Source organism: Moschus berezovskii, chromosome 6 (assembly GCF_049115385.1).
Source record: "Moschus berezovskii isolate FMDL1 chromosome 6, NW_MosBer_1.0, whole genome shotgun sequence".
Classification (NCBI taxonomy): Eukaryota; Metazoa; Chordata; class Mammalia; order Artiodactyla; family Moschidae; genus Moschus; species Moschus berezovskii.
Window position 1 is genome coordinate 79,544,393 of NC_142465.1, and position 25,516 is coordinate 79,569,908.

A 25,516-nucleotide genomic window follows, 5' to 3' on the forward strand; every position below is an offset into this window, starting at 1 on the left:
AAACACTGAGTTTATAAGAGAGTAGACTTGGGCACTGTGGGACTGGCTGATAGGCCTAAGAACCAAACACCATCTTGCTTGTTGGAAAACAAAACTGATTTAAACAAAAAATGCATCATCAAAGTAAACCATTCGTTATTAGGATCACAGACGGTTCAGTCCCCAGAGGGGCAGAGCAAGAGGTGGGGCACGGCACAGCCACGTGGCTCCTACCGGCTTCTCGATGAGGTCGATGCAAGGCTGCAGGTCGAGGCCGAAGTCGATGAAGTTCCACTCGATGCCCTCGCGCTGGTACTCCTCCTGCTCCAGGATGAACATCGTGTGGTTGAAGAGCTGCTGCAGCTTCTCGTTGGTGTAGTTGATGCAGAGCTGCTCGAAGGAGTTCAGCTGCAAGAGGGAGATGGGGTCAGACAGATCCCTGTTGCTGCCGGCGAGGCCCCAGGAAGGACCGGAGGGGTGGTTGGGCAGAAATCTCCTGGGGCCCCACCGTGCCGCCCTCTTTGGGCCTTCCCTCATCACACCCACAGCAGGGGCTGCATTGCTGGGGCCCATGGACCCTGCCAGCAGTCTGGTGGAGCCCTTGTGTCAAGATGATGCTTTCAAATGCACAAAACAGATCAAAAGAGAAAGAAGTTATCTTGAAATGTAATTATCAAACATGGTAACATAGAAATCCATAGTGCTTCTTAATTAACATGCACAAGTCCAAGCTGTCAGATTCGTAACACCTAGAATTTGAGAAGCAGAGGTGAATGCAAACAGTATGCATGTGTGCCAAGTCGCTTCAGACTCTTTGTGACCCCATGGACTGTGGCCCACCAGGCTCCTCTGTCCGCAGGACTCTCCAGGCAAGAATCCTGGAGTGGGCTGCCATTCCCTTCTCCAGGGGATCTTTCCTATCCAGGGATCGAGCACGCATCTCTTATGTCTCCTGCATTGGCAGGCAGGTTCTTTACCACTAGCGCCTCCTGGGAACCGAAACGATACAACCACATGCAATGACAGCATGATGTGAAAACATCTCATTTCTACTAGAGACAGAACACACGCAGGGCTGATGCAGCTGTGGTCTGTGTACTCTGCTGAACACACAAAACTGCATCATACACTGAGAGGTTAGTGAAAATAAAGAGGTAATTCTCTCCCCACCCAAGTTCACGGCTCCTCTGAAAACAGCCACGGACCCTGGGCTGAAGAATCTCTGAGCTCCTGCAATTACCAGTTTTTGCTGCTGCTGCTAAGTCACTTCAGTTGTGTACCTGACCTCAAAGTCTTTACACACAGGGACAAAGTCATGTCACAACACTCAAAATAAATATCTGAGAAAACACAAACAATGAACGAACAGAAAGCCCCTGCCTGTGAGGCCTCCTAGAACACAGTCTAGATAGTACCGTTCTCGCCAGCATTTCTGGTTGGGAAAGGGCACTTTGTTTAAGCTTTAAATATACCCAACTACTGTCTCCTGTCTCCACACAAGCAAGGAGGTGGCCAGCTCAAATTGCTGTGGGACCAGGTGAGAGAGGACCCCAGCCCAAGGAGAACGCAGCCCCGGAGGCTCGGAAGGTGGGAGGGGTCTCAAGGGAGAAGCTCACATCAAAGATCTCAAAGCCAGCGATGTCCAGGATCCCGATGAACGAGGCACCCTGCCTCTTGGTCTTGTCCAGAGCCTTGTTGATGCGCAGGACCAGCCAGCGGAACATGCGCTCGTAGGTGGCCTTGGCCAAGGCCTCGATGGCAAAGTCAGCCTGCGGGAAACCCGGGGTGGGGGCGAAGGTCAGACATAGGGAGTCTTTAAGTGCTCATTCCTTTTACCCCAACAATGTCACCTGCAGGGCCCACACCCAGAAAAACAGCCCCAAAGATGAGCAAAAACCTTCAAGCACAAGATACGTTCACTGCAGTGTTATTTATAAGGAAGGAAGTTGCAAGAGCCTAAACTTTCAACATTACATGCCAAGTGAACTTGTGTGCGTGCATGCTAAGTCGCTTCAGTCGTGTCTGACTCTTTGCAACCCTATGCACTATGGCCTGCCAGGCTCCTCTGTGCATGGGATTCTCCAGGCTCCAGCGTGGGTTACCATGTCCTCCTCTAGGGGATCTTCCCCACTCAGGGATCAAAACTGGGTCTCCTGAATTGGCAGGCAGGTTCTTTACCACTAGTGCCACCTGGGAAGGCCCAGAATGAACTTAGAGCTTTGCAAAGACTTTTTTAAAATAAATGGATATGAACTGAAGTATCTACAGAAGAAATGACATCTGAGATGTACTTCAAGTAACACAGCTAGGGGCGTGGAGACCAGATTAACCAGGAGCCAAGACCAGCCATGGGTCAATGACTCCTGAAGCCTGGACCCTGGGCCCAGCTTCCTCCTGCTCTCAGTGGGGGCGACACCACCTGCTCTCCAAGGTGCCGTGAGGACTCAGAGAGGCGACAGTGCTAACACAGGGGACACCCCAGGGCAGGCCTCAACGTGGCCACTGCAACAGTCCTCGCCAAGGAGGCGGCCCAAGCCCCAGCCAGAGGGCTCACCTGCTCCTTCGTCTGCGCCTTCTGGACGTAATCCCGTCCCACCTTGATGCGCGGGGTGAGGATTCCTCGGGTGAAATCGGTCACATTGATACCCAACAGGTGGGATACTTTCTGGGCAGCTAATATTTTTCAAAGAGTAGGGAAGGAAGGGGTAAAAGGTTTTAATTAAACCCAAGAGAACGAGTCCCTCTGCTCAACCTGTGAAAGGTGCGGTAACTGAGTATCGTTACCAGGACAATCAACCCGGGCCCGGCCCTTCCTCCTCAGCGCACAGGGCAGTCGGCTCTCCCCTTAGACAGGCCAGCGGGCATGGCTCCCAACTCAGGGCCCCACATCGGGGCCTCTGCACACCCTTGGCCACATCCTGAGTGTGAAAGAGGGTCCTGAACACAAACAGCACCACCGTAGACAAAGGGACAGAACAGGACAACTCACAGGCCCATGCTTTAAATTCCTCTCAAAGCCCCTCAGGAAAACACGTTAAGGCTAACTTAAGCAGGGTCGCTGGCAATGACCTGAGGACTAACAACGGCCGAAGAACCAGGGTGAAGACAGTGTTTCACGTCCTCCCAAGTTCACAGGCAAGTCAAACGACAGCAGAAATGACTGTTTTGCAAACGGAGACAACCAGGTTGGTCTGAGCATACATGAGAGAAACTCGGGGCCACAGGTCATGGGTTTTCTAGCTCATTCTGACACTTATTCCATGAAGGAGCAGCGGGGTCATGTTCACGAGTGTTATACAAAAATACGGAGTAACAGGCAGTCACACTCATGCAGTAAAAAAGAAGAGTGTCTAAGATCTCTCCAAGACTCATTCTGAGCCAACTCACCCAGGTCCCTACCAGTATAGTCAGGTGAGGGGCGCACGGGATTACCTGTGTTGTCGGGCATGGAGGCCTGGTCGCTGTTACGCTCCTTCTTGAAGACAATGTTGCCAAGCTGGAGGACCCCCGAAATGACTCGCAGCAAGCCTTGGGATGCAATGAAAGGCAGCTCAGAACCAGGTGGGGTGTCACCCCTCAGAGGCCCTCGGGTAAGATAAGCCACGTGGGGCACCAGGCCTCAGCCTAAAGCACATCTCCAGGGCCTCTGGTCAACCTCTGCTGGGGCAGTCTGTGCTTAGATACAAGCTCGGTTAATGCTTCTAAGTTCAGACGTGCCTCTACCTAGGGCCCACTATCTGTTTTTAAAAATAAAGTTTTATTGGAACACAGCCAGGCCTGTCTATGTACATGCTGTCGGTGGGAGAGCAAAAGTGACCCTGACTCTAATGCTGGAGAACAGTGTACACACGTTCCAGCCCCTAATCTTCCTAAAATACAGCATCAAGGGCCCCCTCACCTCCCTTAGAGAAACAGGAAGACACAGGCAAGCTCCACACCACTGTCACTCTGGGCATCACCAGTGCGGAAGCCCCAGCCCCTTCCACACTCGGCTTAGACAATGCAGGAATATTCCACTTCCAGCAAATGGCAAGGACAGGAGCGGTGGATCCAGGCCCTGGGCAGTTAGGAACCTGTCCTTTGTCCTCATATGTCCCCGGGCGATATGACCAGGAAGAAATAACCCTGAACCTCAAACCTGCGGGCCCACCTCCCACCATTCAGCCTTCCTCCCATCTCTAGGGACTTCCTAACGGCCAGTGCCAACAGGAAGCGCTCCCCAGCCTCCCCGGGGAGGGCTGGCCCATACCCATCTGCTCTTCCTCTGGGATGCCCATAATCCGAAAGGCCTCCATGGTCTCCTGGAACATGTCTTTGTCCTGTTGCCCGGGAATGGTGACATGCCCGTTGGACAGGAAACGGTATTTGTTGTATGACTCCAGCAGGAGATCAGCTGTAGAGGGCAGAGGGCAAAGTTCAGTGAGGGTCAGGAGGCTCCAGTCAACCCTGTGACCTCAAAGGTGTGGGAGATGAGGAAACACCCTGAAACACCCCAGGAATGCTGACTCTCCCCAGAGTGTGAGACGGGCACACACAGAGCCCCCACCCAAGAGCATCAAGGCCCAGAAGTCTGCAGCTGCACAGTGACCTGCCCAGCCCTCCCTCTGGCCTGGTTGGAAACAGGGGCCAAGCCCGCAGCAGGCCCAGGAACAGAAGTCAGGCTCGCCTTGCCTGCCCCCAGGCCGAGATTTCATTTCCTGACTGCAGGGGGATCCCCCAGGTGGGCCCACAACTCACACTTGAGGTGCTCCCCAGCCCCAGACAGCAGGTAGTAGAAGATGTGGAAGGTCCGCTCTTCCTTGGCTTGGCGGATGGCACGAGATTTCTCCAGAAGATCTTCAAGAACATTAAGGAACTGTGCACACTGCTGGGAAGGCAGCCTGCCACATTCCCCCATTCAAAAGCCATGGAACTTCACCAGCAGAAAACAGCAAAACAAAACAAAGGCAAACTACACTGGCTCTGTCCCTCATGGCGTGTAGCCTGTCCAAAGAGCAGCCCTCACACTTGGGAGCCTCGTCTGTGTAAAGGGCCCCCTTCTGAAGGGAGCTAAGAACACCTCCCCAGGCTATTAATATGAAGAAGCATCCACCCAACTCTACCCTCAGGGAACCACACTGGATGATCTTCTATAGCTCCATCCTATTCGAAGATCAACTTTGCACGCATGCTCAGTCGTGTCCAACTCTTTGTGACCCCATGGACTGTAGCCCGCCAGGCTCCTCTGTCCATGGGATTCTCCAGGCAAGAATACTGGAGTTGGTTGCCATTTCCTTCTTCAGGGGATCTTTCTGACTCAGGGATCAAACTCAGGTCTCCTGTGTCTCCTGCATTGGCAGGCGGATTCTTTACCACTGAGCCACCTGGGAAGCCCTAAGCTCAATTTTATCCCTCCTATAAAGAAAACTCAACTTATCCTGGTCCTCTCCCTGGTGCCATAGACAAGGTGTCATAAGAGGCCAGTAAAGCGCAAACCGCTGGAATCAGGAAGCAGCCTCTTCTGCATTAAGGTCACTCCCCACCCCTCCACACCCAGACCATTTTTTATAGTTAACCACAAGGATACAGGTCTCAATGTTGGCTCCCACAATGTAGCCATTGACATCAAAGTTGATGCGGATGAACTTGCCCTGAGGAAAGACAGATGAAGAGATCAGAGCCCCACCGTCCAGCCCCTCCCCTAGTGGCACAGCCTGAGGCAGGAAACCAATAGACTGAGCCTGCTCTGGTAGCCAGGGACCCGGCACCCCAACCACACAGGAACTCAGGACTCAGAAGGGCCACACGGCTAAGCCTGAGCTGGGAGCAGCTCTAGGGGTGCCCAAATTCCTCCAGAGGGGAGGAGAGAAGCAGTTATCTGGAGGCGCTCCTCCTGCTTGGTCTGACTCTGGGTTCTAACTGGCTGCGGTTACAGCAGGACAAGCAAGGGACCGGTGGGGACTCCCTGCTGCCTCCGTCACCTGAGCTGAGGAAGCTCCTTATGCAGATGTGTGACCCAGTCCACTGCCTGCAACAGGCTCGGAAGCACCACGTCCAACCCTGCTCTGCGCCTGGGGCACAAACACGGGGCGGGAAGGCGCCTGTGAGCGCCACCACTCACAAATCGAGAGGAGTTGTCGTTCTTGACAGTCTTGGCGTTCCCGAAGGCCTCCAGGATGGGGTTGGCCTGCAGCAGCTGCCGCTCCAGCTCACCCTGGAAAGGAACCCAGAGGCGTGGTGAGGGCCAGGCAGTGGCGCGGCTGCCAGACCTGCTCTGCCAGGCGGAGGCGAGGCGGCAGAGCTGTGTCCACACGCCCCACGTGCCAGGGATGGGGGCTTTCGGGCTCTGACCACGCCGGCCTTGGCCTGGTCCCCACTGTCACTCCAGAGTGACCTTCCTGCCAGACGTTTGGAAACGCTGCCTGACTTGAACTTGCTTCCTGGGCTAACCAACCAGCGGCCCTAGAAAGAGAAAGCAGGCTGCCCATCCAGCTCGGGGACCTGGCGGGAGGACCTGGATCAGCCCTGGAGGATGCGCTGGGAAGCAGCACTCGAAACAAGAAGAGACACAGAGGCATCAGTCCTTCCCCTGGATTGTGTCCATCCAGGACACTGCCCTTTTTCTGCCCCCCGGGCCTCTACTCCCCACCCAACAGCCCACAAAAGAAGTTTCTATTTTCACTGAACAAGGAGAGAGGGAACCAGATCTGCAAGACACCACCTTGTCACATCTGTGTCCTAATAAACTCTGCATTTACCCTGCGGATGCTCTGTCCTGCCGCTCCCCAAGCCACCCCCACCCCCGTAAACCTGCTCCCAGCAAGTCAGGTGTCTGAGCATGGGATCAGCAAGGCCCACTTTGAGTTCTAATTATTTATTGATAACATCAATAAGCCTACTACGGTCTCACGATACTTGGTGGTTGGCGAAAATGTCCCCTTATTTACGCCTTCTTATCCCTGGGTCCTCGTGATACTCTGAGTAGGAAAGACAAGAGTAGCCCCATTTCACAGAAGAGAAAACTGAGGGAAGGGGAATGAATTGCCCGAGGCCATCCAGCCATCATCCAGCAAAGCAGGCCATCAAAGTCAAGGCTTCTACCTCACACCTGTCAGTCACCACACCGCCTCTCGCCACGCTCCAGCCCTACCTGGGGGGCTCCCTGCTATCAGGTGGGCAGGCCTTTGGAGCAGTTATCATCCTCCTGGCAGGTCAGGCAGTATAACTGACATTGCCTGAGGAAAAGACGGGTCTTGTTCACCTTAATACCTGGGCACTCTAGGGAGACAGCGCATCACACAAGGGCCAGCTGGGGTTTTCTAATTTATCGGCAGGGCTGGAGTCAAGCCAGGACTTTCTGAGAATAGAGGCGGCCTGCCTGTAACCTGGGATGAAAGGGAGACGTGGCGGCAGGTGCTCCCCAAAGAGCCAAGGCCGCTCAGGCACACCATTCTGTACGTAAGTCTACAGAACACCAAGGATGCTCCAGGGTCTGGAAAGGCCACCAGAGACTGGAGGGGGCCCCACTACAGCCGTCCCTGGTCAGGGATCCTCCCAGGGTTGGAAAGTCTTGATTTTGGACTGTATAGATTAAGTGGAGGAAGGTCAGTGCAGCCAGGTCAAGGGGCAGAGGTCAAGCCCACAGAGCAGGCCCTACAGGAGTGCAGGGCACCAGCAGTCACAGGACACTGGCTTCCATCCCCCAGGCTCAGATGGGCTGGGAAGACAGCGAGGCAGCCCACAGATCCAGAGTTGGTCTGAGCGCTGCTCCCCCACCCACTAAAACCCCTTCTCCAAGCACAGGCCAGGCTGCCAGGCTGGCCAAGCTACTCCTGTTCCCACAGTCAGATGGCAGCTTGGTCCCCACCGGAGCAGGCAGCCTGCTTAGAGGCAAAGCTAAGGCCTCTGTTGGGGACACAGGCTGCTGCTGTGGAAACGTGAGGGCACCAGGCCAACCCAGGAGCGACCAGCTCGGATTCCCGAGCTGAACTCAGCTGAACTGCGTGGTGGCAGCTAACCTACAGGTTTCTCTTCATTGATGCCTAACCAGGCACAGAAGAGACCTTTATTTGTCGGTGAAACCTGCATACTGTGAAATTACAAGGCACTGCTACAGGCAGCGTGTGCTTCTGAGGTTTGGGATTATCTGCGTGGTCTCTGAAGGGCTTCCCTGGGCGAAGTCTCTGCCAGGAGCTTCCAAGTAGTACACAAAAACCAGAGGGAGGAAGAGCATTGGAGCTCACTGTTCAGACTCCAGAAGTCCACCTGGAAAGTCCCTTCACTCAGCGCCGCTTTGCCAGCTTGCCGTCTGGCCAAAGCCTCGCCCCCATAAGGTGAGGTTTGGGGTATCCCAATGGGTGGTCTTGGGATGAGCCCTTGGATCACTGTGGGGAGCGAGCTCCCCAGCGAATGCCACAGCAGGCCTAGAACACAAGGCACAAACCAAGTTCAAGAGTGTCTCGTGGCCTAGCTGTGTGTGGAAAATCACTGCATAGCTTCAGGCAAGGAAATCAAACAAACTGGTCAATGGCCTTTACAACTGAGGGCTGGACGTGGGAAGCCAAGGGCAGCCTATTTGATCATTTGAGTTGAACTTGGAGCTGGGTAGCGGGTGCCCATCACACAGTAGCCTGAGAAGGAGGACGTGACAAGTTCGCCTCCACTCGTCACAGCTCTCACGTGCCATCCTGAGTGCTGGGGGCCTGCCTCTGCCCGCACCTGCAGATGGATCATCCCCAGACATAACGCACGTGGGTCAACCTCACTGTTCTGTAACTATGGCCCCCCCTCCTGTCCCACAGAGCAGCGACACCAAGGCCACCCTCTGGAGATCCAGACACATACTAGGCATTCTACTAGTTCGGAAATGGATTTTCCTGCAAATCCAGAGATGGAAAACCACAGCTAGAGAACTCCTAACCTCCCCAGGTCTGTTTTTAAAATAGGTCCCTTAAAAAGAATGGAAAATGGGGGAGGGGGTGGGTAGAGAGAGAGAGCAAAAGCAAGCTTTACTCGTTTCTAAATATAACTCCTGACACCCCTTGGAAAACGATTCAGAATGTCTGGCAAAGTCTGGCGCATGAAAAGTTACTTCTGGTTTGATTCCAGAAGACTATGCTCTTTAGAACATTCTGCAGGACACACCCCAGGTCTGCATGCAAGGAGACACACACCAACCACTACTTACTTACACACGCTGCACATGGCGCCCTGGGAAGTGGGGGGCGCCCGATGGCTGTAGGGGACACCAGTGGCACTTAGATTTCATAGGCAAGTTCAAGAGTGTGTACTGAGAGACAGAGAGAGCACCACATGGGCATGCTTCAGACTGACCACACCCCGCTCTGGGGAAGCCCAGTGAGCAGATTCTTGGCACTGCTTCCGGCCAGTGCGGTAAGAGCCGCCCACCCCATCTGGTCCAGCACGCTGAGCGTGTGGAGGTCTGGTCAGGAAAACGCTCCCTGAGCTGTGCCTCGGTCAGGGCTCCACACGGGGACTTCTGGCCCTCATGCGCATGGGAACTCTGAGCTTCTGAGAACAGCTAGGTGGTGAGGCTGGTCCCCTTCCTGCTGGAGCTGTCATTGCAGAGTGCACGCGAGGTCACCGTGTGTCACAATCCAGCCCCTCCTCCCAAGATAGTGAACCGAGCCTATAAGAAGAGGTCTAGCCGCAGAGAGTGACAATGGTGTGGAGTGAAAAGCTGCTTAGAAAAAAATCATAATTCAAGGGCACACGATGGGCAGAACACGCATTCCTGGTGTACAACGTGCAGTAAACGTGCAGCTCACCTAGCGAGGACACCGCTGGGTTCGACCACAGTCCACCAAGGGGGAGAGGGGGAGAAAAAGGGAAGTGAGATGACTTTGCAGCTGCCTTTTCTCTCCTCGCTGGGGGCTGTCCACCCAGAGGCATTTCAACACCAGAAAATAGAAGCAGGGGTTCCAATGCCAGCCTGCCCGAGATCCTGCAAGTCTCCATTGACTTGAGAACCAAGCTTTGGAATCTGTCTTCCAACCTCAGAGGTGGAGGCCACACGGCATGGGCTGCAAACTTCCGGCAGTCTCCAGTTTCCACAGCAACTCAGAGTTGGGGCTGGTCAAGGAGGAAATGGGCTGGCGATCACCAGACCCACTCCCAGGATGGCCAGGATGCAGTCTCAAGGAAAGTGGGCCTGGCCTCTACTTCAGTCCCCAAACGCCAAGCCATGGATCATTAAGTGCTCTTCCTTGGGGAAACCAGGCACGTCCGTGGGGTGGAAGGCCACACTCACCTGGTCCTTCTTGCTCTTGTGTGATGAGGCCACGTGAGCCAGGTACTGAATGACTTTCTTGGTGTTCTCCGTCTTGCCAGCTCCAGACTCACCCCTGCCAGGAGAGCCAGAGAGGTTCTCAGGGGAGAAGTGGCCAAATCTTTGGTGTCTCCCCCTTCCCACTGCAGGCTCTACTGTCTCCCACTCTGTGGGTGCCAGTGCGGGACCCCCCCCACCCCCGCAACAGCCTGTGGCAGGAAAGGGACAAGTTAAACTTGGAATCCTCACAGGGGCCCTTTCCCATGGCCCTCCAGAGGCGTGACAAGAGTAAACTTCAGTCCACTGCCTGCCCTGGTCACTTGGCAGCCTTTGCTTCCAAAAGTCTCAGGAATCAGTTTTCGGCAGCTGTTGACTCAGGGGTCAAAGGCACTTATACATCTTCCCTTGAAACTTCACTCGAAGGAATGTTCTGTACTGTTAACTTCCTCGGCAGTGGGTTGATTTATCAGCTCCTCGTTAGGTTCAGAGGACGGAGGTGAGAAGCCCAGGTAAAGAAAGCTGAGGTTCAAAGCAGGAGAATGCATTCTGGGGGCCATCAGCTCCCAACCCTGCCTTGCTGAGAAAATGCTTGCTTTTCTTCTTGGCTATAAACCCCAGCCCCGCCCACTCCTTTGAGGAAGGAGATTAAATCTTTGGCCATGAAATAAAGCTCATTCATACAGTGGGACCACTGAGTAGCAAACATTAAGCCTGTTCCTTGGGGAAGTGGGGGCTTCCCTGGTGACTCAGACAGTAAAGAATCTGCCTGCAATGCAGGAGACCCAGGTTCAATCCCTGAGTCAGGAAGATCCCCTGGAGAAGGGAATGGCAACCCACTCCAGTATGCTTGCTTGGAGAATTCCATGGACAGAGGAGCCGGGCGGTCACAAAGAGTCAGTCCATGGGGTCACAAAGAGTCAGACATGACTGAGCAGCTCACACTTTCACTTTTTGGGGAAGGGGTAGGGGATTGACTTGGGAATGGATCTCATGGACCTAGGTTTTGGTAGGAGTCCCCAAGAGTAAGAACAGAACAGAGTGACCAAGGCCCCGCCACCCAGACAGAAACACTTACGTGCACAAAATGGACTGGTCCTCTCGGTCTGAAACAAAAGAGACATAGGGTTAACCTCCAGGAGACATAAAGCATCCCCCTCCAGTTTCTGAAGAGCTGCCCGCTGCCCCCACCCCCATTTCCAGGAACAGAAAGCCTCAGACGCTGGCCTTGCAGGGGGGTTGGGGGTTCCACACCACCAACACACACTGATCCCCTGCCTCACTGGGAGGAGGGACATTCCCCCGTGGCAGCTGCTCCCTCCTCCAGGGGCTCAGACTACCCGCCCTGGCTGCCCACCCAGCCCCAGTTCCATCTGTCCACCTCTGAGGAAGCCAACCTCTGGAAAGCTCCCTGGAAATCTACTTTCCTGAGCGCTAAGGTGGAGCCTGCCCTGTGCATTTCTAACTTGGGGTTGTTGGAAACAAAGTCTGCAGCAGATGTTTAAAACACTGTCCCCATCCAGGTAAGAGGCAAAAGTAAGACGCTGGGTGAGAGGTGGGGTCAAGGCTGGCTTTGCAGTGGGACAGCCCTGGGCTAAGATGCTGCCTTGGCATCTTAGCCTTCCTGGCGCTAGACTCCACCCGTGATGGGGGATAAGAGTGTACGTGGAAATTACACGTGTGAAAGCACCGGTGTGGTGTCTGGCATGGGGAAAGTGCTCCGTAATGTGAGTTCAGAGGCAGGTCGGAAAGAACAGAGGCTCTTCAGAATCAGCTCCTGACCAGTTTCTGTGACAACTGGGGTCTCCTGGCCTGGGGGTCAGGAACTCTCAGCCACTCTCCTAGCTCTGTGAGCCACTCAGTCAGCAAGGATGTAAACAATGCTCTCCCCTTGGGGGCAGGCGGAACAGTAATGTTCAGCTCTGAAAGCAAATTTTGACAGAAATGCTTTATTTAACATACCAGGGTTGGCCTGGCTCAGTCCTGAGCAATTTTAAGCAACAGCTAAAAATAAAAACTTTTTTTTCCCCCTTTTTATCCTATCACATGGAACACCCCACCCACCTTCTTGAAGTCAAGTCAGCCTGAATCCAGGACCAGGCTACTAACGGACATTTGGCTGCAGTGAGGTCTGCGGTTCCCGAGTCCCGGTTTCCTTATCCATACATAAACATGCTACTAAACCCCTGACAAGATGAGTTTGAAAAACAGAAAGAATGTGCAAAGGACCCAGCCTGGAAGCCTACGCAAGGAATGAACTCCACAGGCAGCTGCTGTCCATCTACCTCCCCATCAAGAAGTCACCATGATGGGTGGTGCTGACTCGGTCAGGGAGGTGGAAGAACTAGTTGAGAAGTAACCAGGGTTCCAGCAGTTGTCAGTAGCCTCAGTGCTGGAGAGAAACTGACATCAGCCATCTGGAAGAACACCCCCATGGGCTCGACTGCCCAGCCAGGACCCTGCAGGACAGGGCATCTCGAGGCAGACTCAGGGCGGCCTGTGTGTTCGGCCTCGAGAGATGGATTTAGCTGTTGGGCGCCAGCAGATACTGCGCAGCAAGGTCACCTGCCTCTCTGCGAGGGGACCCTCATGCATGCTGATCCCAGCAGCCCACTCGGCTGCACATTTCTGACAACCACTTCTTCTCCTGTCTCGGGAGGGAGAAAGGGAGTCCAGACAGGGAGGAGCAACAGGAAAGCTCGCATCCAACACAAGTTGCAGCTGCCCCTCCAGCCCTGAGAAATATCAACAGTGCGGAGGTGTGGAAGGAACCCGGTCACTCACAAGGACACACAGCCCGCACCCTGCCCCACACTGGGCGAGGGTTCAGAGCAGACCCCGGAGGGTGACCTTGCTTCCAGCTCTTGATTTTCCCAAAGAACAGGGCCCTTCAAGGCTGCACAACAGGGCCTGAGACAGACCTGGCGGGGTCCCAGATAAGGCAGCAGGGAAGGGAAGGCAGGGGGAGGGGCGGGAGGGAGGTGCTAAAGGTGGGGGAAGCCAGGGCAGAATAAGAGAATTAGGGGGCTGGGGGGGGCAGCACAGAACAGAAAGAAGACAGCTGTGATGGGGTCAGACCTCCCTCCCCCACCCCCTGCTTCATCTCAGAGGCTTCCCAGCAGCTAGCATGTTCAGTCCCGCTCCCTGGGAGCAGGCAAGAATGTACCTGCACGGCGTGGCAAGTCGGCAGGCAGTGGCGGCTGAGGCTACCATAAAAGGAAACATTCCCATCCCTTCCAGAGGAACTGTTTTCCCAGGGCTGTCCGGGCCTGGTCCCTGGGACGGCTGGAATTCCTCTGATTGTGTGAGGGGGAGTCAGAGGCTGAACGGATGAATAACAGGAAGCAGAGGCCCCAAACACACACGTGTGGGCATGCACACACACAGTCACACTGCACACAGACCCACACGCACACACACGGGGTTGTGGACAAGTTGCATATGGACACACACACACATGAATGCAGAGACCAGACGTGCCTGGGCGCGTGTGCAGAGCCATGAGTGCGCACACAGGCACACGCACACAGACACGCACACCTGTGGGTGTACACACAGAGGCACTTACACAGAGGCCTGCACACACTTCACATCCCACTTCCAGAACCAAATGCTTCATGTAAGCTTCATCCACTCCACCATCTCCAGCTCTCCCTGCTCTCTGACCTTTCACCTCCAACTCCTGAAGCCAAGGTACCACTGTCAACACAGCCTAAAAGGAAACCCTCCAAACCTTGAATTTTACACTTTAAAGAAACCTTAACTTCCTTCACCAGAACGTTCACTGAGGCAAATACTTTTGCTGAGGAAACCTGACAGGAGGCACTTCTGATTTCCTCAACTCCTGCCCCAACCACTGGGTGCCCCTAAATCCACCTGCGCACCATCCCCCAGAACCTGTCGATTTCTCTCTTTTTACAGAAGGCTGGGTCTGCATCTCTTAGAAGAAGGCGAGGCAGGCGCCGCCCCTGGTCCGCACAAGCCCGTCGCACCACATCTGGCTCTGTCCCTGCGCTCACAAGCACCTCTTCTGGGTCGAGCTATTGTTTCTGCTAGTCGCTCAGTTGTGCCCAACTCTTTGCGACTCCATAGACCAGAGCCCACCAGGCTCCTCTGTCCATGGGAATTTCCAGGCAAGAATGCTGGAGTGTGTTGCCATTTCCTTCCCCAGGGGATCTTCCTGAGCCAGGGATCAAACCCAGGGCTCCTGCATTGGCAGACAGATTCTTTACTGCTGAGCCACCAGGGGTCAGGCAGGAGATGGGAGAGGGTGGAGGGAATTCTCAGTGACTCTTCCCCTGGCTCGGTTTACTGTGCTGGGGCCCCAGTGCATTCCAGCCAGAACCCTCCTTAAGCTATCCCCATACGGTCCTCTCTAGGGACACGGACCCTTGAGAGTCCAGCCCACTCCATTGTTTGCTCAAGTCCTTATTTGAGTCTATGTGGAATGAAGGCTTATTTGAAAGCGCCCTTCCTTCCTCCACTATAGAGGAGACAGACAGACAGATAGGAATCTGACAGCCCAGAACCAGGGAAGTGCACCCACCAGAGAAAGTCCTGTTCTGGGAAACAGGCTTCCACAGGATGAAGACGGTAGCCTGACTTAGGGCCCTGAATCCCTTCTGCCCTGATCCTGCCTCAGCAGGGATAGGGTAGAGACAGGAACACGAATTTCTGCAGTGATTTTCAACTCTTTTAAAAGCCGCAGCAGGACTTGCCTGGTGGTCAAGTGGTTGAGACTCTGCCTTCTAATGCAGGGGTTTCTGGTTCAATCCCTGGTCGGGGAGTTAGGATCTCACATACCAAAAAAACAAAACGTTGAAACAATATTGTAACAAATTCAATACAGACTTTAAAAGCAGCAGCAGCCTTTTCTCAGGAAAAAAAATCTTCCTGAGTCCCCCATATGAAGAGTAGGAGATAAAAACCAGAGCTGCTTGGGAGGTGGAGACAGGGTTCCTGAGAACACACTTTACAACTACCAGTCCATGTGTCTGGAGCCATGGGGGAGAGAAGAAAGCTGCTGGCTGGGTGCCCCAGAGCCCAGGGCAGCACCCTCGTTCTGCACGTCCCCACGGGATGCCTGGCCCCTCGGCCTCCGGGCAATTAGAGGGCAGGGTTCCCTGGCAGCGCCGCTCCAAGGATCAAATGAGGCGGGTGCCTAAAGCCTGAGACACAGAGCAGGATTTGGAGACTGACTGCAATGACCCCAGCCCTCTACACCTCCCAGCTCTCCCAAACGCATGGCCATCTCACAACAACGATAAAGGTTTTAAGTTACATATCCAGTGATGAGGCCATTCCCTCCCCAGATTTTAAACCCCAAATGCCCTGAGGCCTTTTGGAGCCGATTCTGATGTCCACATGGACAGGTGCTTCCAGCCAGCTCAGGAGGCCCCGGCGCAGGTTGGAGGGGGGAGCCCCAACCACAGGTATTTCAGGCCAGGTACATGCTTTACAGGCTTCTGTGAGGGGCCTTCTCGCTCACTTCCTCTGAGAGAGGAGCTGCCGATTCTTGTCCATAAAAGGCCACGCAGCTCGCTCAGCCGTGATGTGACATCAGACCCAACAGGAAGTACGGGAGGAAGGGAACAGGTCTGGTTCACCCACTGCGGCTGCCCGGGGCTGACTCATCAAACGCTCACTCAGATAACGCCTGCTGGCCTTCCGCAGGGCGGCCCTCTGGGGGCAGCTTGAACAGGGTTCTCCCTACAGGACCCATCTTCAGATCGACCAGGTTTTTCTCCAGAACCAACTGAGATGTGGATACAGCCCAAGCAAAAATGAGTGCACAGGGCAGCTGCAGCTTCGACACCCCACCTGAATGGGCGAGAGATGGCACGACCAGTGGGCCTGCGACTGTCCACACCAAGGGGGCTGTTTTTTGCTAAAACTGCACAGCAGACCCCGGATCGCCCGCTGTGCGACCCTTGCTCAGTGTCGCCTGGGACAGAAGCCTCAAGCTGTGGGGACAAATTCCAGGCCTGCAGGTTACTTCTGCCGAGACCCTCTCAGGGACAGCAGTGGGACCCTCTCAGGTCCCAGTGGGAGAAAACACCAGGCACTTTGCCAGGTGTAAACTGTGGAGAGACTTATGGGTTTGAGCTCAGACGTGGGGGCTGGGAAGGTTCTAGACAACAGGTGGTCCCATCACCTGCATCTAGAAGTCAGGACACTGAGTCCTGAGAAACCCAATGACTTGGTCAAAGCACGTAAGCTGGGCCAAGAAGCCAGGCCTCCAGATTCTTCCCCAAGCTGTTCCCATAAGCCAGGGCCTCAGAGCTGCACGGGACGGGCTATTCCCACTCACGAACGGTCATGCCAGCCTTGCAAGCTGCCTGCCACTTTTTCGAAAGGCAGCCCAAGTCATGAGCTTGGGTTAGTTAAGTGCATGGGAAGCAAACAGGCGAGGCAGAGAGGGGGCAAAATAATGCCTCCTGTTCGTGGGTTGCTGACAGGTCTCGGCAGCGGTGTGTCATGGCACCCAGGGGAACCGACCAGCACCCCACTGCAGTCAGTGAGCGAGGAGAAAAACCCACTGGTGTTTCCCACATGGCGGCGTCACCAGCCATGTTCTCTTCAGGAACAAAGGTGGGCCCAGACCAAGCAGACACTCGAATCAGAAGCCAGGGGACCCCACTCAGTGCCTCTGCCCACGCTCTCCCCCTAAAGGGTTGGGGTGTGAACCCTGCAGAGGCTCCAGGCCCCAGGCACAGGAGGCAGAGGTCTGGCAGGCCTCTCCCACCAGCACCCCTGACAATTAGGAAGAAACTCAAGGGACTGTTCTTTCATTCTGTTAGGAGGCCCCAGACAAGCCCCTTCTCGGTCAAAATGCACCTGGTGGCTCACACAGGTAAGCTCCTAGTGCACAGATAAACCTGCCAAAACCACTGCTTCTGGTGGGCAGGCCTGGGAGCAAGAACTTCTCAAAGTGGGGCTGCTGCTGAGGCAGCTCTCATGGGTCTGCCAGGATGGATAGAGACTTGAAAGCCACATGTGGGTATAGCCGGCCCACAGCAAAGGTCATGAGGACATCTGGAGAGACCTAACAACCCCTGAGGCCAGTTTTACCCGCTGAAATAACCCCTCGTGGGAAGACAGGCAGGAGTCCTGGACAGAGAGCACTAAGCCATGGGTCACAGCTCGGCAGCAGAGAGAATAGGCAGGAAAGACAAAGGGACACAAACAGGGAATGAGACGGACACCACCAGGCAAGCTCAGGACAAACCTGGCTTCAAGCTGGAGCATAAACACCCCTCCCAGGAGACAGTGGACTTTGTGAACGTCTCATTCATGGGTTCAGTCCAACTTAGAGAACCAGGAACACCAATGCTAGGGAGACAGACCGCAGTGGCACGTGAAGATGCGCCCTGCAGAAGCCAGGGGATCCAATGTCTCAAGAAGGACAATCAAATGAAACAAAAGATGGGCTGGGGACTGTGGGGCCAGTATTTGCCCCCAGAACATGGCTTCTGTTCTTGGCTTTCAGCTTAGAGGTCTGCCCTAGTGTGTTTTCAATCCACCTTGGGTTGGAGAGACCAGCTCTTAAATAACAATCAGGAAGTCCAGTTGGAATGACACCCCGAGCCCCAATCAGTACCACCTGTTTGCCAGAAGCATGGAGTTACTACAAAGGTCGACACTGGGTCATTAGCCTTGGTCAAGACTAGAGGAATTTTACAGAAGCCCCTGATGTTATCCTGAGTTTTACGCCTGCAGACTCTCAGCTCCCTTATCTCTTTAGTTCGGAGGAATTTATCTTGTTCTCCTCTGATAGCTTAACTCCAGAAATCAGGCAGGCAAAGGAAAGCAATCCTTTCCTCCAAGCGCACCAGTGTCCAGCCCTGACATACCGGGACACACTCTCTTGGGGTCTGCAGCCAAGAACTTGAGAAAACAGGAAAAACAAGCTTGTAGGCAGCAGACAGGTTAAAAGCACAAAGCAGCTTAGCCATTAGAGACGTTGCAGGTGAGTTTTTGTTATTTGCATGTTGCGGGAAGGGAGATGTGAAGTAACAGAGACATGGGGCCAAGTTCTCGGCCACCCGCAAAGTTTCAGGTTCCGAGAGGTCTCTTCTTTCTTCTCTCCCACTTCAGTCGGCCCAGAGCAAAGTAAAGCCGGCCTGCTAGGTTGAATCAAAAACAAAACAAAAAAGCAAGCCAAGAGCTGAATCCTTGAAAAGGACCCATTAACCACAGATTCCTCTTCTGGAAAGAACACTTTATAGAAATGAGACTGACAGGCGTGACCACATTGTAAGTAGGCAGCCTCATTCCAGGAGCCGACTTTCCTTCTGGGGGGCCTGACCAAGCAGCCTCTATGTGCGGGTTCGGTTGGGGTGGCAGGCCAAGGGCTGCCTGTCACAACGCCCCTCTGGTAGCCCACCAGCACATAAACAGAGGATTGCTCCAGAGCCAGGGAGGAACTCTCTTGTGTGCACGACACCCTCCTGAAGACCCACCCTCGAGGCCTCATCAACCCCAAGGCCCAAGGACCAGATCAGACAAGCTGGAGGCTGCATCTGCCAGCACATGCCTGTGTGCCACGTGGTGGCTGCGGGGATGGCAGCTAGATGAGCCACTTCCTGTGCGTGCCGGTACCCAGAGCCTGGCCTGTCGGAGGAGGCTCACTGAGGAGACTTTAAGAAGCCACCTGAGGAAGCATTTGCTTATCACCTTCTTCGAGCAAGTGGGAGAGTGTATGATGAGCAGTTCTTGCAGAAGGCAGGGACTGTTCATTCAAGACATGGCATCTCCAGGTCCCACTGCTACCTTCTATCGGACATTCGTCACAGGACACGGCCTCTCGTTCGATCCTTGGAGTAACCCTGCCAAGTTCGTTTATCCAGTCAAGAGGCAGACGAGAAAATGAAGGCCCAGAGTCGACCCCGGTCAGTCGGGACACAACAGGGCCAGACTCCAACTAGTCCAAACCCCGTGCTCTCTTCTCCATACACTTTCTGCTCACAAGGCAAGTCTCTCCTTCAAAGTAAGGCCAAGAGAGACCCAGCAGACTAGACTCCTCTGACGACCTGCTCCCAAAGCGCCGTGTCTGTCAAAGCTGGACCCCCCACCCTCCTGCTGTGGTGTATCTGCCTGCCTCTCAGGCCCCCAATCCCAGCAGGGCTGCATCCAACACAGCCGCCTGGCTGGCTGGCAGGGGTGACCGTGTGGTGGCAGGGGCGACAGAGTGCGGCCGTAGGGTAAGCCGCTGCCTCTGGGCCTCCCTGCAGACAGCAGGGCCTTTGTGTACAGCCGGCTGGCGGGGCTGCCTGGCAGGGCCCGAGCCTCCTGGCCGGCACATTCCTGCCTAAGTGGAATCGTCCTATCTGCGGCTTCCTCGGCTGCCTGTCCTGAGTCTGCTTTATGCAGGGGCCATTGAAGCACTTCCGAGCGCCTCCCCGACACAACACTTTCCCTCTGGAAGACCTTAGAGGGTAGACAGCTCCATGGGAACAACAGCACCAAGGCCAGGGGAAGGTGGAGAGAGGGTCCTAACCGGCCGAGCCAACAGGGAGCATCTCTCCGACTCCAGCCAGGGAGGAGGAGCAGCGGAGAGCCCTGGAGGATGGGCACCAGGGTGGCAGTGCGAGAACTGCTTTCTGGGGCTGGCTCTCTGGGGGCCTTTGGACAGTCAGTTAACATTTCTGGGCCTGTGAGGCAGGAGGAATGTCCTCAAATGTGAAGAGAATGATCAAATTCTACCCTTCTTTGCTTACCCAGAAAGGTTACTCAAGCACTGAGAGGCAGGTGGACACTCACCCAGCCCTTGGTGACCAACCACCCTGGGACAGCTTCCATTAAGGAGCAGAGATGGGACTAGCGTGGAGCAAAGGGTTAAATAGTTCTCGGATTAGTTCAGGTCTGGAATGAGAGCAGACCCTGCTGCCCCTCCCCTCAGCAATGCTGGGAGCTCATTAAAATACCAGAGTCACCAAAAGTGAACCAAACCTGGTATTCTAACTAATTAACATAGAAGAGAGTCCTTTTCTTCTCCTCCTGGGGGACATAACTGAGCTCCAATTCTTTAACTGGCTGGGTCTCCAGTGAAAACACAGGCCGTCTTTCCCATAGAGGGAGACTCCCAAATTCCCCAGGGCAGCCCCTGGTACCCTGTCCCTCAGAGCTGACATATGCCTTCAGTCTTCTCTCATCTTTCCAGCCTCAGATCATTCAAAGCCTTCCGCTTTTTACAGAATCCTTAGGAATGCGTCAATCACAAGGTAGGAAGACCCAGTAATGCCCAAGACAACAAATTAACCCAACGGGAAAGCCAAGGTTGGGAGGGTGAATCTACCAAGTCACCACAACTTTAATTAAACCCAAGGCTGAGGATTAAAACAAACAAAACTGGGCCAGGCACGCCTGGGCTGTGCCATAACCATTTATTGACACACACCTGCCAGCCTTTCCACAGGATCCGACCTTCACGGGGTGTTCCGTGGTGACTTTCTTACCACCCCAGGCCCCGGCGGCAACATCTTCTAAACTCTCAAGACACCTGACACTTGCTGCAGTCGTGCTGACACCAGGTATAGGTGGCATCTCATCCTGTTATACAGCTTTGGCCACAGATCTGTGTACAAACATGTCTGTCTCTCCACCCAGATTGCAAGAGCTTCCAGTGCCAGAATAATGTACTCAAGTATTCTGGCACTTTCCATCTCCTACCTCCATAGCCTAATCTTGAGTACCATGTGCCGCCCTGCCTCATCTTGTGCCCATGGCAGACAGCACTAATCTATCCCAGCATTCTCTGGCACTGAGTCTCAGATCCTTGCCAACACAGGGCTAGGCAAGGCACTACTGATTCATCAGAGTTGATACTTAGAATAAAATCCATCTGCAATACTTAGTCCCATGAAGTAAGTGGGGGCAATTTTGCTCAATGGCTATGTCTGGAGGCATTTTTGATTGTCACAACTGGAGAGGGAGGGTGCTATTGGCATCGAGAGGGCAGAAGCCAGGATGCTGCTAAGCATCCCATAATACTCAGGATAAGTCTCACCCCCACCCAGCTGGCAATAGCAGAGTGAGTATCCAGCCCAAATGTCAGTGGTGCCAGTTTGAGAAACCCTGGCTTAGTCTAACAAATAGAGAAATAGATAAATTAGATCTATTATCATCCAAACTGGGGTGCTTCTGAAAGTAAGAGAGCAGTGTCAATACTAACGGCAAGACAGCAGGCATAAATCAGGACTTACAGGCAGACCAGAGCATTTAAGAGATGAAAGGCAAGGGAGGTCCCAAGGAGAAGTCAAAGAGCGCCTCTCATAAAAGTCCCCAGACAAAGCCACCAACTCCCCTATTCGGCAGAATAAATGCCAGTATGTCATAAGCCACAGCCAGCTAAGGGACGAAATCTTTTTCTAGTTCTCATTTCAAGAAAAAGCAGGAAAGGAACCGTCTGGCTGTGCCTTTTAGGATGCATGTGTCAGAGAACAGACTTGTGTTTCTCAAAGTCAGGGGGGCTGCGTGTATTAAACACTCTCTCCAAAAGAGAGAAGCTGATTCTAACAACCTGAGGACCCCAGTGCTCCACTGTTATTACCTGACTTAGGGCAAGAACCAAAGACTCCTCCTGGGAACTTTCTTTACTGGTGAGCCATCTTGTCGTAACAGGGCGACTTCTGTTAACTAACTTCCTCCCTGTTGTCTCAAGAACAAGAAATCTGTTGCTGATTGCTTTGCTGGTCAACTATGTGCAACAAGAGGGAACTGGGAAATGTCCCTGGTTAACATGGGGGCTGAAGAGCTGCACCAAGTCCAGCATGAGGCAGAGAGTGGGTGAAAACTTCTTAGTTTGACGTTCAGAAAATACGTGGACCCAGCACCTACACAGATCATTAAAGAGAAGCAGTAAGACCCGAAGTTCCTCATGCCTTCAGATGTATTTCCTATCCTTGTTCTCCAATAGATGAAAACACCCAACCGCCGTTTGCCCTCATAATTTGAGGCTGCTCCTTGGTTCCTGTCAAGGCCAGTCCATTACAGCCAAGACTTCTTGCTCAACATAGAGGAAAGCTCTAGTCCTCTGCAAGTTCCCTTTTCCTTTTTTCCCCAACTAACTCCAACCTGTAGAGCTGACTGTTGTCCCTCAAAATTATAATGGTTGAACACATGTAACTTGGGCAAATCTCTTTGGGAAGAAGTCCCACAGGTTGTTAGAAATAAGGCTAGCAGTCTAATTTCAGAAATTCCAATTCCTGGAGACATGCTATAGTATGCTGCTGCTGCTAAGTCACTTCAGTCGTGTCCGACTCTGTGTGACCCCATAGGCGGAAGCCCACCAGGCTCCCCCGTCCCTGGGATTCTCCAAGCAAGAACACTGGAGTGGGTTGCCATTTCCTTCTCCAATGTGTGAAAGTGAAAAGTGAAAGTGAAGTCGCTCAGTCGTGTCCGACCCTTAGCGACCCCACGGACTGCAGCCTACCAGGCTCCTCCATCCATGGGATTTTCCAGGCAAGAGTACTGGAGTGGCTTGCCATTGCCTTCTCCGATGCTACAGTATATCACTACCTTATTCTTATCATAATGGCTTGACGAGAAAGTGAAAAAGCCCACTTGCTAGAAAAAAACCTTTTGGGTTCAGGATCCAAGTGTGGGAACGTGCTCTAACTCAGCAGTGCAGAGCTCAAGAAGACTCCAGCCTGCATGAGACCAATTATGAGAGCCAGGAGAAAACTGACTCATAACCTCTGGAGACAGACTCAGGCTCTTCTGGAATCCCACAGAATGTTCTCCCACCAGACTCTTCTAGTTAGCACTCTGAAACCGACATCCTACTTTAAAACTAAAAGGCTGGCTTCCTCAAGGAATTTTCATAGACACGAACATGAGCCAAAGGGGAGGTCAAACTTGTACATCCTACATAATTCACCAAGTTTGGTGATGAAACACCTTCCACAGCACTGTGTGGATGGTACAAGACAGACCCAATGTTGCCATTTGAAACCACTAAACCAGGGATAAAGGTAACGCAAGACTCATCACCACCACTGCCTAGATTGACTATTAAGATTAAAGAAAAAAAGAAAACAGGATGCCCATGTAATAAGACATGAAAAACCACTATCAATATAAGATATGAGAACATAACCCTATGCTAAGTAGTTGGCTAAGCTCTGAGAATATAAAGGCAACATGGGCCTGCTGCTGCTGCTGCATCACTTCAGTCGTGTCCGACTCTGTGTGACCCCATAGACAGAAGCCCACCAGGCTCCCCCGTCCCTGGGATTCTCCAGGCAAGAACACTGGAGTGGGTTGCCATTTCCTTCTCCAATGTATGAAAGTGAAAAGTGAAAGTGAAGTCGCTCAGTCGTGTCCGACCCTTAGCGACCCCACGGACTGCAGCCTACCAGGCTCCTCCATCCATGGGATTTTCTAGGCAAGACTACTGGAGTGGCTTGCCATTGCCTCCTCTGAACATGGGCCTGGTCCACACCTAAGTCAAAGTATTACCAGGGTTAGCCCAGACATCCTCCCTAGCTGGCAGTAATACTTCAGTTACGTCTTTAACAAAAGAGTAGAGACTTGCGAGCTATTGCAAGGCACATGGAACAGGTATGGTGGTTTGAAGCAGAAAGGCCTATTGGAGAAATATAAGGAGTTCCATGCAGCCAGGAAGTTGGAGAGGTAGGCAACAGGCCAATTAAAAAAGGGACAGTGTAAGATGAATCAGGTTCCAGGCTTGGGTGATTGGGTGGATGGCGAAATGGCATCTGGGAACAGTGGGCTGGCAGCAATCAACTAATAGAGCTGGTCCTCAGCTGGAAAGTGATGGCAAAGCCACTGAAGTGGGTGGGGCCATGGTCCAGAGGATGAGACCTTGAGGAGCAACAGGTGTTAATAGGGGAGAAGATGTGAATCAGGCCGTAGAGATTAGGGAACCATAAAATCACAAGAAGGAAGGGCTTTCAAAAGGAAGTGGTCAAGACTGTCCAATCCTAGGAGAGGTTAAGTAAGATAAGAACCCAGAGCTCCACAGGAGGGAGGATGACCTTTACCAACAGTCTGGGAGGGCAGCAGATGATGTGCAGGGGTAGGAGTATGGCTGAAAAGTACTTAATGGAGGCAGTGAGCAAGGATACTTCCTCTAAAAAGCTTCACTGTGATGGAGGAGAGCAGATACAACTTACAGAGGGCACAGAATCCAGGAGAGACTTTGTTTTTTTAAAAGACCTAAAAACTCACACACATTTCCAGACTGTGGAGAAGAGAGGAAGAGGTTAAAATCATGGAGGAAAGGGAATAACAGGTAGAAGAGGCAGCCCGGAAGTCAGAGGACTGGCACAGGAGCTCTTGATCAGCATGAGAAATTGGGAAAATAATTAGGAAATGCACTTTTTTTTTTTTAACGCTTCTACAATATTCTATCAACATATAAACATCACCTTCGACAGCCACCAGCCTTGGCTCTCATGCAATGGCTTACAGACTTCAATGCACAGCTCCTCACCAGTACCACTGATACCAATCCACAGGATCACCATGGCTGTGACGATGAGGCTGCAGGTAAAGACAGACCCTTGGAAGGCTGAGGGACTCACCTTGCATCATACTCCTATAGGCGGTGTCTGTGATAGCGTAAATGTGGGGGGGCATCTCATGCCTCTTCTTGCCCTTGTACATTTCCACGATCTCTTCAGAATAGATGGGCAGGTTCTTATAAGGGTTGATGACCACACAGAACAGGCCTGAATAGGTCTGAAAAGAGTGACAAACGGGAATGGGTTAGGAAGTTTGACTCACAATGTCATGGAAACTCTGTGGCAAAATGTCTGCCGCCTCCAAGGATCCCAAGTCAGCCTGATGTGAAAGCACCTCCTGGAGCCCCAGGTTTTCCAGGTCCTGCTCCAGCAGACCTGCTGAGGCATGGGGGCACCGCCAGCATTTCTGCTCTTTCAGTGGGGGGCCTCCCTTGACTGCAAGACTGCTGCCAGCTGTGTGTATCAACAAGCATGTGCTTTGGGCAAGATATAGGGCAAGCTTCATGGACAGTAGGAGTCCAGTTATGAAACAGATGTAAGGACAATAAGAGATGTGTTTGCTTTCGTGAGAGATGCACAAAGGGAAAAGGATGCAGCTGCAGCAAGCCAACTGTGTGAAGATACAAATTATTCTATCCTGAAGGACTTTCCAAGATATACAGGCCAAAACTTTTCCAGCATTGGGAAAGACTCATTATGCTCCCCAACCATCTAGATCCTCTGTAGGAGAGTAGATCACTGACAGATAACCCCTCCCTGGAATCTTCCAGAGACAATAACATGA

The 25,516-nt window shown here is 53.2% G+C and overlaps 1 protein-coding gene across 1 annotated transcript in view; it reads right to left on the reverse strand.

Moving 5' to 3' along the window:
* The window catches only part of MYH9 (myosin heavy chain 9), an 88,236-nt gene that overhangs the window by 26,847 nt on the left and 35,873 nt on the right, over positions 1-25,516 (reverse strand). The window contains exons 3-13 of the mRNA XM_055396450.2: positions 24,793-24,949; positions 11,322-11,349; positions 10,229-10,322; positions 6,080-6,172; positions 5,546-5,609; positions 4,717-4,815; positions 4,229-4,372; positions 3,412-3,507; positions 2,534-2,652; positions 1,596-1,748; positions 214-387 (exon numbers count right to left, since the gene is read on the reverse strand). Coding sequence (XP_055252425.1) covers positions 214-387; positions 1,596-1,748; positions 2,534-2,652; positions 3,412-3,507; positions 4,229-4,372; positions 4,717-4,815; positions 5,546-5,609; positions 6,080-6,172; positions 10,229-10,322; positions 11,322-11,349; positions 24,793-24,949 — 1,221 coding nt within the window. The remainder of the gene's footprint in view (positions 1-213; positions 388-1,595; positions 1,749-2,533; positions 2,653-3,411; positions 3,508-4,228; positions 4,373-4,716; positions 4,816-5,545; positions 5,610-6,079; positions 6,173-10,228; positions 10,323-11,321; positions 11,350-24,792; positions 24,950-25,516) is intronic.